Source organism: Toxotes jaculatrix, chromosome 20, assembly GCF_017976425.1.
Source record: "Toxotes jaculatrix isolate fToxJac2 chromosome 20, fToxJac2.pri, whole genome shotgun sequence".
Lineage (NCBI taxonomy): Eukaryota > Metazoa > Chordata > Actinopteri > Toxotidae > Toxotes > Toxotes jaculatrix.
Window position 1 is genome coordinate 16,283,341 of NC_054413.1, and position 14,327 is coordinate 16,297,667.

At 41.4% G+C, this 14,327-nt stretch overlaps 1 protein-coding gene across 2 annotated transcripts in view; it reads left to right on the forward strand.

The window, feature by feature from the left end:
* Positions 1–1,695: 1,695 nt before the first annotated feature.
* tgfbr1b (transforming growth factor, beta receptor 1 b) overlaps positions 1,696–14,327 on the forward strand; it is a 66,758-nt gene continuing 54,126 nt past the window's right edge. For both annotated transcript variants that reach the window (XR_005896512.1, XM_041065264.1), the window contains exon 1: positions 1,696–1,774. Coding sequence is in view for 1 of the 2 variants with exons in the window: in XM_041065264.1 (XP_040921198.1) it covers positions 1,711–1,774 (64 nt within the window). In the remaining variant the exon portion in view is untranslated. The remainder of the gene's footprint in view (positions 1,775–14,327) is intronic.

The following is a 14,327-nucleotide window of genomic DNA, read 5'->3' on the forward strand; positions in this document are numbered from 1 at the left end:
TGAGGCAGAGGTAATGACTAATGAAACAGACCTTTAGCCCTTAGTGCTCTCTCCTGTCCTTCCAAATTGCAGAGAGACCTTTGACCTTCCCAGTGAGACAAAATCACAGAGGGGGGGAAAATATATTTACTGAAGGCATATCTACCTCCCCACTGAACCTCCAATCAGTGATTTTGTTCTGAAAAGAAAGAAAAAATCATTTTCTACCACTGACCTTTCTTGCACTAATTCTTTTGCAACATTATTCTGTGCTCATAGCAATATTGTCACTTACCTTGACGCTACGTACAACTGGTTGCATGTAATTTTGTAATTAAAAATCTGGTCTTTTTCTACTGCTCTACACATTGTAAGTCACTCTGCGTGAATGCTTCAGCTAAATGCCAAAATTGTAAATGCAAAAGAGACAGGTACAAACACAAAAAAATAAACAGCTTTTGACTACGGCTAAGAGCAGGTGGTGCCTTTGTGTGTATGTGTGTGTGTGTGTGTGTGTGTATGTATGCGATGGAGTATCAGAGGTGTCACTCCAATTTAACAACACCTGTTTAAGTGAATATAGCATTCATAACTTTAAACACGATCTTACATAGTTTTTATGCATCACACTATTCTTCTGTCTATATGTTGCTCTATTAATCTGAGTGGCAGTATAATTCCTATTCTCCATCTTGAAGGGATAACTACTATAAATATGCATGAGGGTGTGCCAGCCCGTGTGTGACTAAGTGTGTGTGTGTGTGTGTACGTGCGTGCGTGTGTGTGTGCATGCATGCAGGGCTGTGCAGGGCTCAGTTGGACATCAAATAATAGGCCATCATCAATCTCTGTCACACTCTCCAGGGATCAGGGAGGGTGTGTGTGTGTGTGTGTGTGCACCAGGAGGAGGGGGGAATGGAGCCCAGGTCAAGTGCACATGTGTATGTGTGTCTACTCAAGAGGTGGAGTAAACGTGGAAGAGACAAAGGAAGGGCTATAGGTTTTAGAACAATGTGCAATGGGTGTGTTTGTGTGTAAGCAGCTGTGATCGTGATATGTTCCCTCAGTCAGAGCCACGGTGACACCACCTTTCTGTCTGAAAAAATCACGTGTCACCTTCCTCTCTGCCTTCCCCAAGCAAAAAAGAAAAAAAAGAAAAAAAGAGCATTTCCCCCTTCACGAAAGACGTGCTTTTCTGTCAGGTTTCAATTTAAAGCCAGGCAATGAGAGAGATGTATAGACAATGCACATTTCATCGGTTTAGCATTTGACAACAGCGGAGTTTTCCTGCCTTTTCAGGCTGAAATACAGCAAATCTCTGACAGAAACAGTATGTGAAAGTATGAAAGTGATTCGTAATAATAGGCAGTTTTATGAGTTATTAGGATTACTACATAAAATCTGGTCATTGTTAAAATAATCATTGTTAAAAGATTATACTAGAACTTGTTATTCATCAAAATATCTCTTATTGTTATATAAATAATCCGATTATAACCTATACATTTGTACTTTGTCATTATAGTGAATGGCAACAGTGTTTGTTTACAGCACTGGGAGAGTTGCTCCAGTGGGGCGGGGTGTGGCAGGTCTCTTCGCCAATCAGCATCGCTCTTCCCCCCACCAAACGCTGGAAAGGTGGGACTTGCGGCTCTCTTAGCCAATCAGCGCATACCTTTCTCAGCGCAGGGAGAAGTTAGCAGTCGGCTGCCAGTCTGGTCCGCAGCCACGATGGATGCAATACCATGCTTTCTGCTCGTCCTCCTGTTCGGGACAAGGATACAAGAAAATACCGGTAAGTGTCCTCAGATGGACAACATGGAATAGTGTTTTGTGTTTATCGCGTGTTTCTCGGAAGTTGCTCTTTTGTGTCCGGTCAGTTCCGGTAGAAAAGCTCTTTGTTCAAGAAGCCTGAAGAAGCAGAGTGTGTCTAACTAAGATGGCGCAGGGTCGGCGGCCAGCCTGCTGTTGCCTGTCTGAGGAATGTTTATTGTCTGGGAAAAAAAGAGGCTGGGAGCTAAAAGTCACATTGGGCTTAAAAGGGCCCGTGGCTACCGCTCAGGATGAAAGCTGGCCTCTCTTCGGCCAGGTTTTGGCCCCAGCTTTTGGATTCTTCTTTGCCAACAAAGAGCTCTGGAGTCCGTCCGGCTTGAACAGTCCTCAGTTTCGCAAACACAAAGTTGGCAGCATCCCTGAGTGTGGATGTTTGCTTTTTTGTCAAGCACTGGTTGTTCATTTACCTGGTGGTTGGAGCATGTTCTCATCGCAGTTTTTTTTTTTGGAGTACATGGTTTGAACGGCATAAGTTTATGTTGCCTCGGGGCTGAGTGTCCCTGTCTTGTTGCAGGTTACCGTTACCTCTCGGTGCATGATTGTTTGACTCCGTGTTTATGCCTCAGATACTGTGTTCCAGTCCGAGATGCTACTACAACGACGTCCGTGCTCGTCAGTGTTTTAGCTAGATATGTGCACTCTTTTTGAGTAGCGTTAAAGTAGGAAACCCAATCCCTGACTTTTTTTTTCTCGAGCTGTTTTGTCTTTGTCGAGTCTCGTAGCATTTTGTTTTGTTTTCATTTCCTATCCGGTCAACCCTCTTGTCTAATTGCGAGTTACGAGCGTTGCCTGTTAGTTTACCTTTCTGTTTAATATCTGTCTGACAGATTCATATCGACTCTGCACCACCGCGTTAGCCTTCTAGCTTTTAGCTGCTGCCCAGGGACATTTTTTCCGAGGTCGTATTCGGCTGTGCCCGGAGTGTCTGGGGAAGTTACAGGTTTTTTTTCTTGTGATAGGTGATGACATAGTGTTAGCAGTTCAGACATGCATTATAGAGGGTGTTTGCCCCGTAGACACCACGTTTAAACAGCTTATTATTAAGACACGAGAAACAGTTTCTTTAGTACTGCATCCCCTCCGTTTAAGAGCACACAGCAAACTCGGTTATGCCAAACTCCATCCAGAATATGGCAGTGTAATTATGCCTTGTACTACCAGTCTTAGAAGTCTACTTATGTCTTTGCAGTGGATGCTTTTACTACATTGACTAGATTTAGGTGCAGTCGAAAAGGACTGCAGTTGAAATTTAAGGAAAACCTACTTGACATCTTTCTTTTATGCCGAAAACACGGAAGTCCCCTCAAGACACTTGGAAGAATCTGAGTCATGATTTATGAATTGGGTTAGGCATTTACAGCTCCTCATTAGAGAATGGCACTGACACACCAGCCACCGCCGCTTCTAGCACCCATGCTTGCTGGCGTTATGTTGAGATTTTCGTTTTCATTTTGCAACAGATCTGTGGTCATTTCCTTTGTTTCAGTAGCCAGCGTGTGATTGGAAAAAGGAGAAGGCTTTTCTCATTTTGCACAAATAGCTGATAGTGTGTTTTTTCTTCCTATTGACTCACAGACTAACGCGTTTCCTTTGTGTGACATTCCTTTGTGTGGAGAGAGAGAGAGGGGGAGAGAGAAAGCGAGCCTCATCATGAGTGGAGGAGCATGCTTTTTAAGCAGCATCCGTAAAGCTCTCATCAGAACATCCCCATGCCAAAAGCACGGCTGTGTCCTCATATACCCCATTGCTGCCTCAGATGCAGGCTGTTTATCAAATTGATATGTTGGCTCAGGGACAGACGAGAGGGGAGGGAATTCCGCTTTCTTTGTCCAGCAATAGGATTGTCATGGCCTTGGTCCACGGTCAGAGCTGCATCATTTACATCAGAAAAGAATCCAATGGTCTAGATGCCGATAAGATGACCCACAGATTAGGAAATAAAAGAATCCGTGCACCAGCGTGCATTTCAGCTGTGATGCGAAACGCACGGATATCCAGGCTGTACAAGATTCCATCTATATAATCACAAAGGTATGGATATCATTTAACCAGAAAGCACCTTCAACGAAATCTTTTTTATGTTACGTTGCTGTTGAGTGTTCAGCACCACACCCCTGCAGCTCGCACACATTTGCTTCACATACAGCAGTGTAGTACACACACACACACACACACACACGAAAGCATCCGCACACATTCGAGCCCTGGCAGTGGGCTAAATTAGGTGCTGTCACTATTACTCTCCTCATGCTACTAGCCTCGGACATCCTCCTGCTTAATAGGCTCTGTCCTCGTGCTCTGTCACTTGTTTATACCTCTCCTTCCCTCAGCCTTCCCACCTTTCACTTTCATTTGTCTGCTCTCGGTCTTGGGCTTCTTCCCCTGCCCCCTTTATGCATAGTAAGTAAATGGGCCACATTTAGCTCGAGTGGCTGGTAGGAACGATGAGTGTTGTGTCAGCACTCTGAGTCAAATGCAAGCGACTGTCGAGGGAGACTCCAATCCTGACTGTCGCTGACAACAAAGGATGTGGGGGATCAGTTTAGGATGTTATCTCAGCTGTTCTTGCTCGAAGGTTGCTACTGGTAATGAAATATCTTGAGATTTAGAAACATGTATCCTAACGTGTGTCCCACTTTCATATAGTGTACTGATATGCAGCTTTTCTTTGTCTTATGTGGTAATAAACTGAATATCTTTGGGCTTGGGGCTGTTGGTCAGACAAAACAAGACATTTGAAAACTTCATCTCGGAGTCTGGAAAACTGGGATCAGCATTTCCAATGATCAGTCTGTGACATTTTTAGACTGATTCATTGTGAAAATATCTGACAGATTGATAAGTGATGAAGATTATAATATGTTGCAGCCCTACTCCTCTTGAAACAAAAATAAAACACCTTGCTGATGTTTCTCTGCCGTCAATTAAAGTTACCTGGTTAGTAAAACCAAAAATATAATGGTAAATGATGACTGATCAACAGGCTGAAAGAAAGACCAAGCCTAAAGTTGATAAGAACTTAAATTGTATTGTCATTTTTGGTTTTCTGTCAACCAGATGAATTATCTAAATCCAGCAGACTGGTGAACACAGCAGAGTTCATGCAGTGCAAAACCAGTCTCCTCCCAGTTTGAGGCTGTTATGATCATGTAAACAGACAAATAAGCTTCAAAACTGGGATACTTATGTGCATGTTTGTGTGTTGCTTTTCGAAAATCAAGAATTTATTTAGTCTGCACGCAAGCACTCCAAAGCATTTTCCACTACCACTCAAAGCAAGGTTAGAACAAGTTTAAAGTGTGTAGTGGGCATCATGAACACTCATTAAAACTCTGACATTTGAAAATGAAGCAGTGAAATTAATTGAATTCTCCAGGGTTGTTGCTGCACACCGAAATTGGAAAGTCTTTTTCGAATTGATTTTTTTTTTGTTGTTTTAATGATCCTTTATTTAATCACGAACGTCCCATTGAGATACAATCTCACATTTTCAGATGCCCCAAAAAAGAATCATGGTAAAATATCAGCATGTTAAAAGCAATGAAATTGTTCTGTATAAAGTGATTTTAAAATATTTTTAAACATGTCACAAGAGGGTAACAAGTAGGCCACTTGAAACTTGCAGTGCATGAAAGGAACAGGCAGATTTCCCCAGTTCTGTTTGCATGTTTGGGACCTTGGGGAGAATTTTCTTTGGTCGAGAGCTACAGCTACTGGAGCAACATATCAGCAAACTAGATACGTACTGCAGTAGTTTGCCCAGTAAAACATTTGCAATTAAAATTAACATATGTGTGCAGACACTGGCACCAGCTACAAACAGAAAAGAAACATCAAAGACTACATCAAATAAATATAATGTAACATAAATAAAAACCTAAATTTGGTTTGAGTGTTTTTAGAAGGCTGTCAGTGTGGGCAGCAGAGGTCAACTTGTCATCAAGCCAGATGCCAAGGTATTCAAAAGAGGCAACCTTCTCTAGACGACTGGCATCTAATGTTAAGACCATGCAGTCAGTGGGTGTTGAACAGAAAAACATAAAATTCATACATTTGATATTTTCAGAGTTTAATACCAGTTTTAATTTAACAAGAGGCATCTGCAATAACCTAAAGGCAGTTTGAAAAGAACCCATTGTCACTTTTAAAGATGGTGTTGTCGAATTGAGAGATTAATGCATATTTTACATTAAAAGTGGTCAATAGGCCAAGTGTAGCTGAAACCAGAATTGTCACTTCTCTAGGAAAAACAGCAACAAACCGGGGAAGAACATTTTCCAGTAAGGCAGTACTCATGGGATTTTTCACAGTGGCCACAGTGGGTGCTCTGCTTCCTCTTTTCTGTAAGGCTGAACAGATATGTTGTGGTGTTTTTATCTGAATGCTGATACTGTAAAAAATTCCACAGAGACTACAGACTGTCGATATTTTTGCTCTAGCTTTCATCTGCACGATGTGTTTACCCTCCCTCTCCAGCTGCTGGGGGCCATTTTTTGGGTCTATCTGAGTGTTTCTATGAAATGCTTGTGGAGCGTTGTTTTTCTGGGTGCTGTGTGCTGCTGCTGTCAGTACTAGCAAGTGGAGGAATGCCAGGCATGCGGGTGACCCTGGACGCCCGTTGTCCCGGCCCAAGGAACCACAACTAATTTGAGAGGTTGTAGCCATGCCAGTGGCCATTGGATTCAAAGGCACCAATGCGTTAATGAATGGCCCCCCACTCTGCTCTCCTTCATGCGGAGGCCAGGGAATCACAAGCTCTACTGCTGATTCTGTGTTTGTGAGTGGAGGGAGTTAGGCTTGTTCATGTCAGATGGGAATAAGAATTACAATGCAGATTCAAGCAGTTAATCTTTATAAACTGCTTTCTTTTAATTAGCTTTTGCTCTATTTTTAATTTACAAATGTTACAGGTACTTCAAGACTACTAGTTTGAAAAAAAAATTGAGGTGAACGGTATTTTCTGGCAGTATTTGTATGCATGTGGTGGCCAATCCTTCCCACAAAGAAAGGTATACATGGTCTTTCCCATATGCACTGAATGCACCATTATTCCTCTGAAAGCACAAGCCAAGATACCCTCCTCCCCTTCTCAGCAAAGTGATATATAGTTTTATTTGTGTCAGAGTGAGATGCATTGAATTAGAGAGGTGAGGCAGGGGGAAAAAAAAGTTTGTGGAGCGTTTTTCAAATTTGGCTTTATGTCAGAAAAAGGGCCTGTGTCTCTTAACATGAAGCCTCTGCCTGAACAACCTCTTTCAAGCCACAGCACACCACAGTGCCCAGTCAGTCTCGTTTGCTTCTCGCAAAGAAATGTAGTGACTTTTTGCTGCCATTATGTAGTTATATGTAATACCCTTCTGTCAAAATTTCTGTTAAGTGGCTGTTTTTGTTGAAAAGTGCTTCCTAAAAGCTCTCTGAAGGCAGAAAGAAAGTCAGTATCTGTTAAGGCTATGATGTTCCAAGTTTTGCGGCATCTTTTGACACGGTTGTACCAGGTGACTTGGCTCATTAGTGTGTTTATATACTCTATAGTATTTTGGTTATTGTCTGCTTTCTGCAATCACCTGATTTCTTAGATGTCAGATTAAAAAGAAACACTTTTACTTTAATTGTCTGATAGAGAAAGTTGTTTTCTTGGGTGTGCATTCACTTCACTGGGTTCCTGACGAGGAGTTTTTATGTGCGTGGTAAAGAGTTCAGACGGGGTAAGACTCACTGTGACAGTGGTGCAGAGGGTTCGAAGGGAACAGTCATTACTTGTAGCGACGCATCCTTCTATCCATAATAATTGCATCCAAAGTTCAAATAACGCCGAAGAAAAAAAGTCTAAGTTGACTTCCACAGCTGATGAGAATTATTTATTTATAATCCAGACAAATGCTCACTGTGTGTACAATGTGTATTCCAACTGCACCATCTATTGAAATGCTTTGATTTAAAAAAATGTCTTGAAGCTACTGTGTAATATCTCATTAATACATTTACAAAATGCCAGCCTCAAATAATATCCTCAGTAATAGAGAGGGCAGGGCTAAAATTCATTGCTGATCAGTCCAGTTTAAATGTGGGTATTACCGGGCCATTACAGCGCATGGAAATGCATCCTGTGATTTCCTGCTTAACTGATTCCTTCCAACAACCTAGCCCGTATTAAATCAGTGGCAGAGGCAGTTATATTGGAGACAGTTTTCCAAATGACACATCGCTTTATTGTGCTTTAACTTATTTTTAACCTTTGTGTTTGGTTTTCTTCTGCCAGTCTGACAGTGTCTGTTTAAAGCAAAGAAAAACCAAGCTCTGCAACCTTTCAGCAGACATGTTCTCATTTATTTTGCACAACAGTGAAAAACTGACTTCTTGCTCGCCAGTTCTTCGCACAAAAGTATAGAATTTATGTTGGATGTTAGACATAAGCTAGCCACTTGCTGGAGTGTTGTGGTGTGCTCAAGTACCTCAATACAAGATGTGATACAAAGTTTGGTCTTTGTTGAGGATGGTGTCTTTTTTTTTTGCTGACTGTATGTGTGAATAGGAGCAGTAAAATGTTGTGGCCTGGAGCAAACAGATCTTATCAGATCTCTGTCTTTGGACAGGTTTTTAATACAGGAACGTCTGTGTTAGAGGCAGCGAGAAAATCATTAAGACAGTGAGACTGAGAGTAGCAAATGGAGGGATTCATCTGGATCAACTGCAGTAACTTTTGCAAGGAAAACCAAATAGGTAAGGTGATGTGGTACATAGGTGGTCTTATTTGCTCAAGTTGGGACCTTTTAGAACTCAGTTGATCATGGGACCAGTGGTCTGCTGTCGCTAATCAGGTGGCTGTTTGATCTCATTTGAAGCTCTTTGAACTTATCGGACATGTTTCCTTACCAGCCGAATCTGTGAATGATTTCTAAAGATTAAACCAGCTGTTGGTGAGAAATTCAATAGCCCACGTCAAGCAAATCAAGTTTTTTTTGTGTGTGTGTGTGTTAACCCTTATTTTAGTCATATCATTCGATGCACTTACATATAGTTGTGCTCAAAAAACTATATAACTATAATATAAAATATTCTTTCATTTGTCTCAATTTTTTTGTTGTTGTTTTTGTTCTGTTGCACAGACATTTTCATCAGTTTTAATTTAACCGCACTAACTGAGCTGTAGTCATTCATGCATCATACTGAATTTCATGCTTTTGTGTTTCTGTGTCCCATTGCATCCGTTGAATGTTTAAGACAGTGTATAGGAAAGTACAACTGATCAAACAAATGCATTATAAAACTGTTTTCGCATGGGGCCATGTGGATGTGGAGCTGGTAGGGCAGCAGAGCAGCCTGTAATAAGGCGTGTTGTGGACGTAGGATGGAGGGGGCTGGCACTGGAGCAGCCAATCAGACAGCCAGCCGGTTCTGTCTGAGCAGTGAGTCAGCTGCTTCAAACAACACTACCCTCTCTGGCCTCCATTAACTTCCTCTGGTGCTCTCCACTCCGCCTCTTCCACTATCCCTTCTTCACTCAGTTTCTGTGTGTGTTTGTGTGTATGTGTGTCTGTGTCTCTGTTCGTGTATGCATGTCTGTCATGGAAGTGATGTAATCATTTATCTGCGACTGACCTGCTGTTGGACTGTCCAGTTTAGACAATGCCGAGAAAAAGGAGAGAGGCATACTGGTGTGTTTAAGTTCAGGTGAAATGGAAATTTGCGAGGGCTTGAGAAAGTATTTTTGTGATGAAAATTGTGTCCGTATTCACCACCATAATAAACCCAAATTAAGTAAAGAAACCGCCTTGTTAGGGTGTGTGAAAACAACAAATTTGTTGTTAAAATTGAATGAGTTATAGAGCTTGAGCATAACAGAACACAGCCCACTGTATTAGACATGAATTTAGCTATTATATACCTGAAGTGCTATATTGGGGGGTCAGTGGGGAGGTCTTAAAGTTAACATAGATGAGGACATTAAGGTCTGGGAGAAAAGTCTGTCTCACCTCTCTGTAATGAGGTGTATAAAAGCCTGCAGATTTCAGTCAGTCTGCACCCATATGCACTGCACACAGGTATAAATCAGGTCTATCTCTTTCTGGTGCCATGACGATGAGTTGGAGTGGACTTTCTGCTAGAGTAGATTAGGCTTGCATTGAAGCAGGACCTCATTGCAACAACAGAGACAGCCTTGTAATGCAGCCTGTCTGGCTGGCAGGCTAATTAGATGAGAAATGCTGTTTAGTGAAGTCATCTCTGTTAGGAAACAGTGAAGAGGACATTTGGAAGATGAGAATGGTGATTATTTTATCGGACTTCTTGGTCAAGGGCTCTACCTTGAAATCTGTCATAAATGAATGTGTGTGTGGGTGGGTGTGGACGTGTGGGTGTGTGGGCGTGCGCTGTGTCTGGGTTGGAGCAGCTGCCAGGGTGCTGGCTGTCTAACCTTTAGATCAAGCTGCTGCATATTTATAATACCAGCAGCACAGGCAGATGTCCCCCCACAACCCCCCCCCCACCCCCCCCCACCCTCACCATTCTCAATATGTTTGGCCATCCATACCTCACTCCTTGTTTTCTAGGAACAAAAAGCTTCCTCTACATTATTGTTTCTTGCTTGGCACACACACATTGTTGTCATAAGGGTGTGTTGTGGTCGAGGCAGGTGTAAGCAAATAGAGCCTTTTACCCAAATCTTCTGCCAGTGCAACATGTGAAAAAACAACTATGACCAAGTGCGCTACAGCCAATCTCTCCATTGTCAGTGCAGACCATTCTCATCATTGGTAACTTATTTTAGAGAATCAGTGCACACACACACACGTATTGATCTGTACAGATGAGTGGTATTGCTCTCCTGTCCAGCTTTTCTGAAACTCTCAAGTGAATGCAGATTGTACTGGAAGTGTGGCATCTTGCTTTACTTCCCTGTCAGGCTTTTTTTAGGTTACCTCTGTAATCTCTTAGCTAGGTTTTCCTGTCCAAAACTGGTCCTTGATCTCTTGTTTGCCCTGTGTTGAGGAAAGTGTGTTGCATCTGTTACAGTGTGAGCCACAGTTCAGTTTACACCATATCGCTGAGTTTTGGCTCCAGCCTCGACCTGCAAGGTCAAACATTTCAGTAGGGTAGATAGCAGCCTTTCTGGTGTGCTTTTGTGGTGGGGGAGGTTCATCTGGGTCTGGGGCAGTGGGCCCTCTTGCTCAACTCACATACACATTCAGAGAGCACATCTGGTATGGACAAAGGCCTGGCCATAATGGAACTGGCTGCCTGCATGGGGGTAGGGTGGGTGGGGCCATGACCTATGGAAATGACTCTGAAAGCTGAAAGCTCCCACTGAAAAGGGGGGAATCAACACACACACACACACACACACACACAATAATGTTAGGTATGGAGTGGGGGCAGGGCAACATGTGGCTGGTAAAATGCAAGCTCATGAGTGTGTGTTTGCGTGTGTGTCAATATATTAGCTTTCCTTCTGACTATGACCATGAAAAACTCTGTTAAATATAAATGTGGTGTGATTGAAGTGTTTTTTTCACTTAAATCTTCACTGTTTTCAACATACAAAAGAAAATAAATTACATGTACAAAAATTGACATGTAAAGACGATAAACTTTAAGGGGGAGGAGGAGACCACAGTGTTGAGTAAAGTAAATAAGCATACTTTAGATCTCTATATGTACATATACTTATGCACATACAACCCACACAATCTATAGTTACACAGATTTGCACATAAACATAACCACACCCATATATATATTAGTGCTGCACGATTTGATGAAGACTTGCGATTGTGATTATTGTGGACAATATTGCGATTGCGATTACGATATTATAAATGAATGGTGTCATGAGTTCACTTGCTTGAATATCAAGGACAACACAGAATAATGATAGTTTGTGTATTTCTCAACTCAAAACATACACATGACACACAAAACAAATACAAAACCTGAAGATTACACTGTTTGTTCCAAATAACGTAATATAAAAAAATAAATAAAAGTTTGAAAATAAAGATATTTTCAAAATGTATCCGTGATTGTACGTTATGGTTCTTTCAGGCGGTTTTCAGTTTTATCTTTCACGTTACTTGGTTGGGCTTTTATTTGCATGCGAATTTTTCTCTGTGTTGTCTCAAATGTTGATCGAGATTGTTCGTATTACCTCGGGACGTAGCGACTTTAGCTTTGCAGGTTTTACACAGCACGTCTTGCTGTTCAGGGTTGTCATACCTGAATCCAAAGGATCAAGGAACTTTATTGTCATACAAGGACATTTGCATGTTATGGTACGAAATTAGTACTCAGGTCCCAGTTTAAGCCATTCAGAGCAAGACGTGAACAAGAATGAGATATAAACATACAACAGAAGTAGCATTTTTTTTCGCCACCAACTCTGCTTGTCCCTTGTGTATTACTCCACATTGGTTTTCATTAAATTGCAAATCGCAGTCTTTTATGCGGTTACGTAATCGCACAGCGTGACATCGCGATTACGACTAGATTAATCGTGCAGCACTAATATATATATATATATATATATGCACACACATATACTCATATATTCATATATACAGACACATATAGGCATGTTTTCATACATGCATGGATAGATCAGTCAAAAATTTTGTTTGGATGCTATTATCTGTACTGTGTAATTCAAGCTCTCAGTATGAGTAATTAGTTTGGTATTTGGCTTAGGTAGTGTATCCACTTATTTCATTTTTTGTAGAAATCAAATTCCCTTAGTGAGGTGAGTGTTTTTTGTTTATACTTTAAAAGACTTATTCCTTGTGGGGCTTTGTTGGTTACAGCTACACGTTACCTTTAGCAGTCGCTGTCTTCAGAACAACAATAACACTTTCAACAAAAACAAAAATGCTGTTTCCTGTCATCTGATAAGCTCATGCTGCATTTTCAGGTGCCGTGGTCTTAATAAGAAAACCCACACACATCCTCCCAGACAGTTTCAGAATGTAAACAGATTTATTTTTTTTCAAATAGTGTAAAAGTCTCACATGATGCACACTCCACTTTTTAGAAGAGCAATAAACATGATGTCGAGGTCGTGTTTTTACCATCACTTTCTGTGATCTTCACAAAGGGAGAGTGAAATGATTGTGTGATTAAAAACCTGAAAGCCCATGACTTGCTACTGAAGGAGGCCTCCACAGTTTAATAAGAAACGTTAAAATTAGAATATGAAAAGGTTAGGTTCTCTAAACGTATTGTTATACAGGAAGAGCCAATCTCTTTGTGCAGATTGTGGTTCATGGTGATAAAGGGAGTTAATTCAGGGCACGATTTTGAGGAGAGAGGTGTGATGTGTTCAAGTGACATCACAGTCACATTCACTAAAGGGTGTTGCTTGTAGAGCAGATAATAGCATGCCTTAAGTGAATTAGATTGTTGTTGGTAGGGGGCAGAGTATTAGAAGATGAGGTGGTGTACTCTTCCCTCATTTGAATGAAAGATATCATTACGTTATGTAATGTCATCAGGACCTTAATCAAAGGTACTTGGCAAGTGATTGGTATAGGTTATACTCCATTAGTGAAACACTACGGATGGCTTAGTGTCCCACAGCAATTATTTAACTAGTCACTATCTTTCAGTGTGTTTACATACATGTAAATAATTGATTTGCTATCAGTTTTCTACAGCAACTTAATCTCTTAAACATTATGTAGATAAACACAGTTTCTGAATGCTGACCTGCTGTGTGTAGACACTTACTTTGCAGTAACCAGGTTACTACAGTGCATGTAAATGCATTTCATTTCCTAGATCACCTGTTTTCTCTTCACTCTGTTGTGTGACTGCACAAGAAAAAAAAAACAAACAGGGATGTACTCATCAGAACATTGCTTGATAGCACTACTAGTTGTCATAAAGTTGACGTTAAATGTTGTTGTTGTCAGATTCTTAGTCTTATTAGTAGGGCTGGGTATCGAATTCAGTACTTCCTAAGGTATCGACCAAATTGCCTCGATACTGTTGGGTATCGAAAAATGTCATTTAGTTCCATATCAAATTTCAGTACCTAATGGGTAAATCTCGTCAACGTCAGTCAAACAATAAATTTGCAGCATGTTTGACGTGTCAAGCTCAAAAGTGCTGGTGATTGGCTGTGTCCAGTCATCCAGTAAAAAGCACTAGTTTACACCACGCCCACAAAGCCACGCTCCAGATCTTTTCCACATTTTACACGGATTGCGATTGGAAGAATACATGCGACGCTGTCGCGAAGCTGTCAGCTACGTTTGAGCTACGTAGCTCATGCTGTTGCGAAGCTGTCAGCTACGTTTGTTTGAGCTACGTAGCTCACGCGAAGCTGTCTCACCGCGCGCATTCCCTTCCGACCGCAGTCCGTGTAAAATGTGGAAAAGCTCCATTTTAGCAGCAGCGATGCTAACAGTGCACAAGGCAAAATATGTATAGGCATGCTTTCTGACTTGGCAACAAGTTATCTCTGTATGCAAGCAACATCCACACCCTCAGAATGTACATTTTCTACTGCTGGGGACACTATTAGC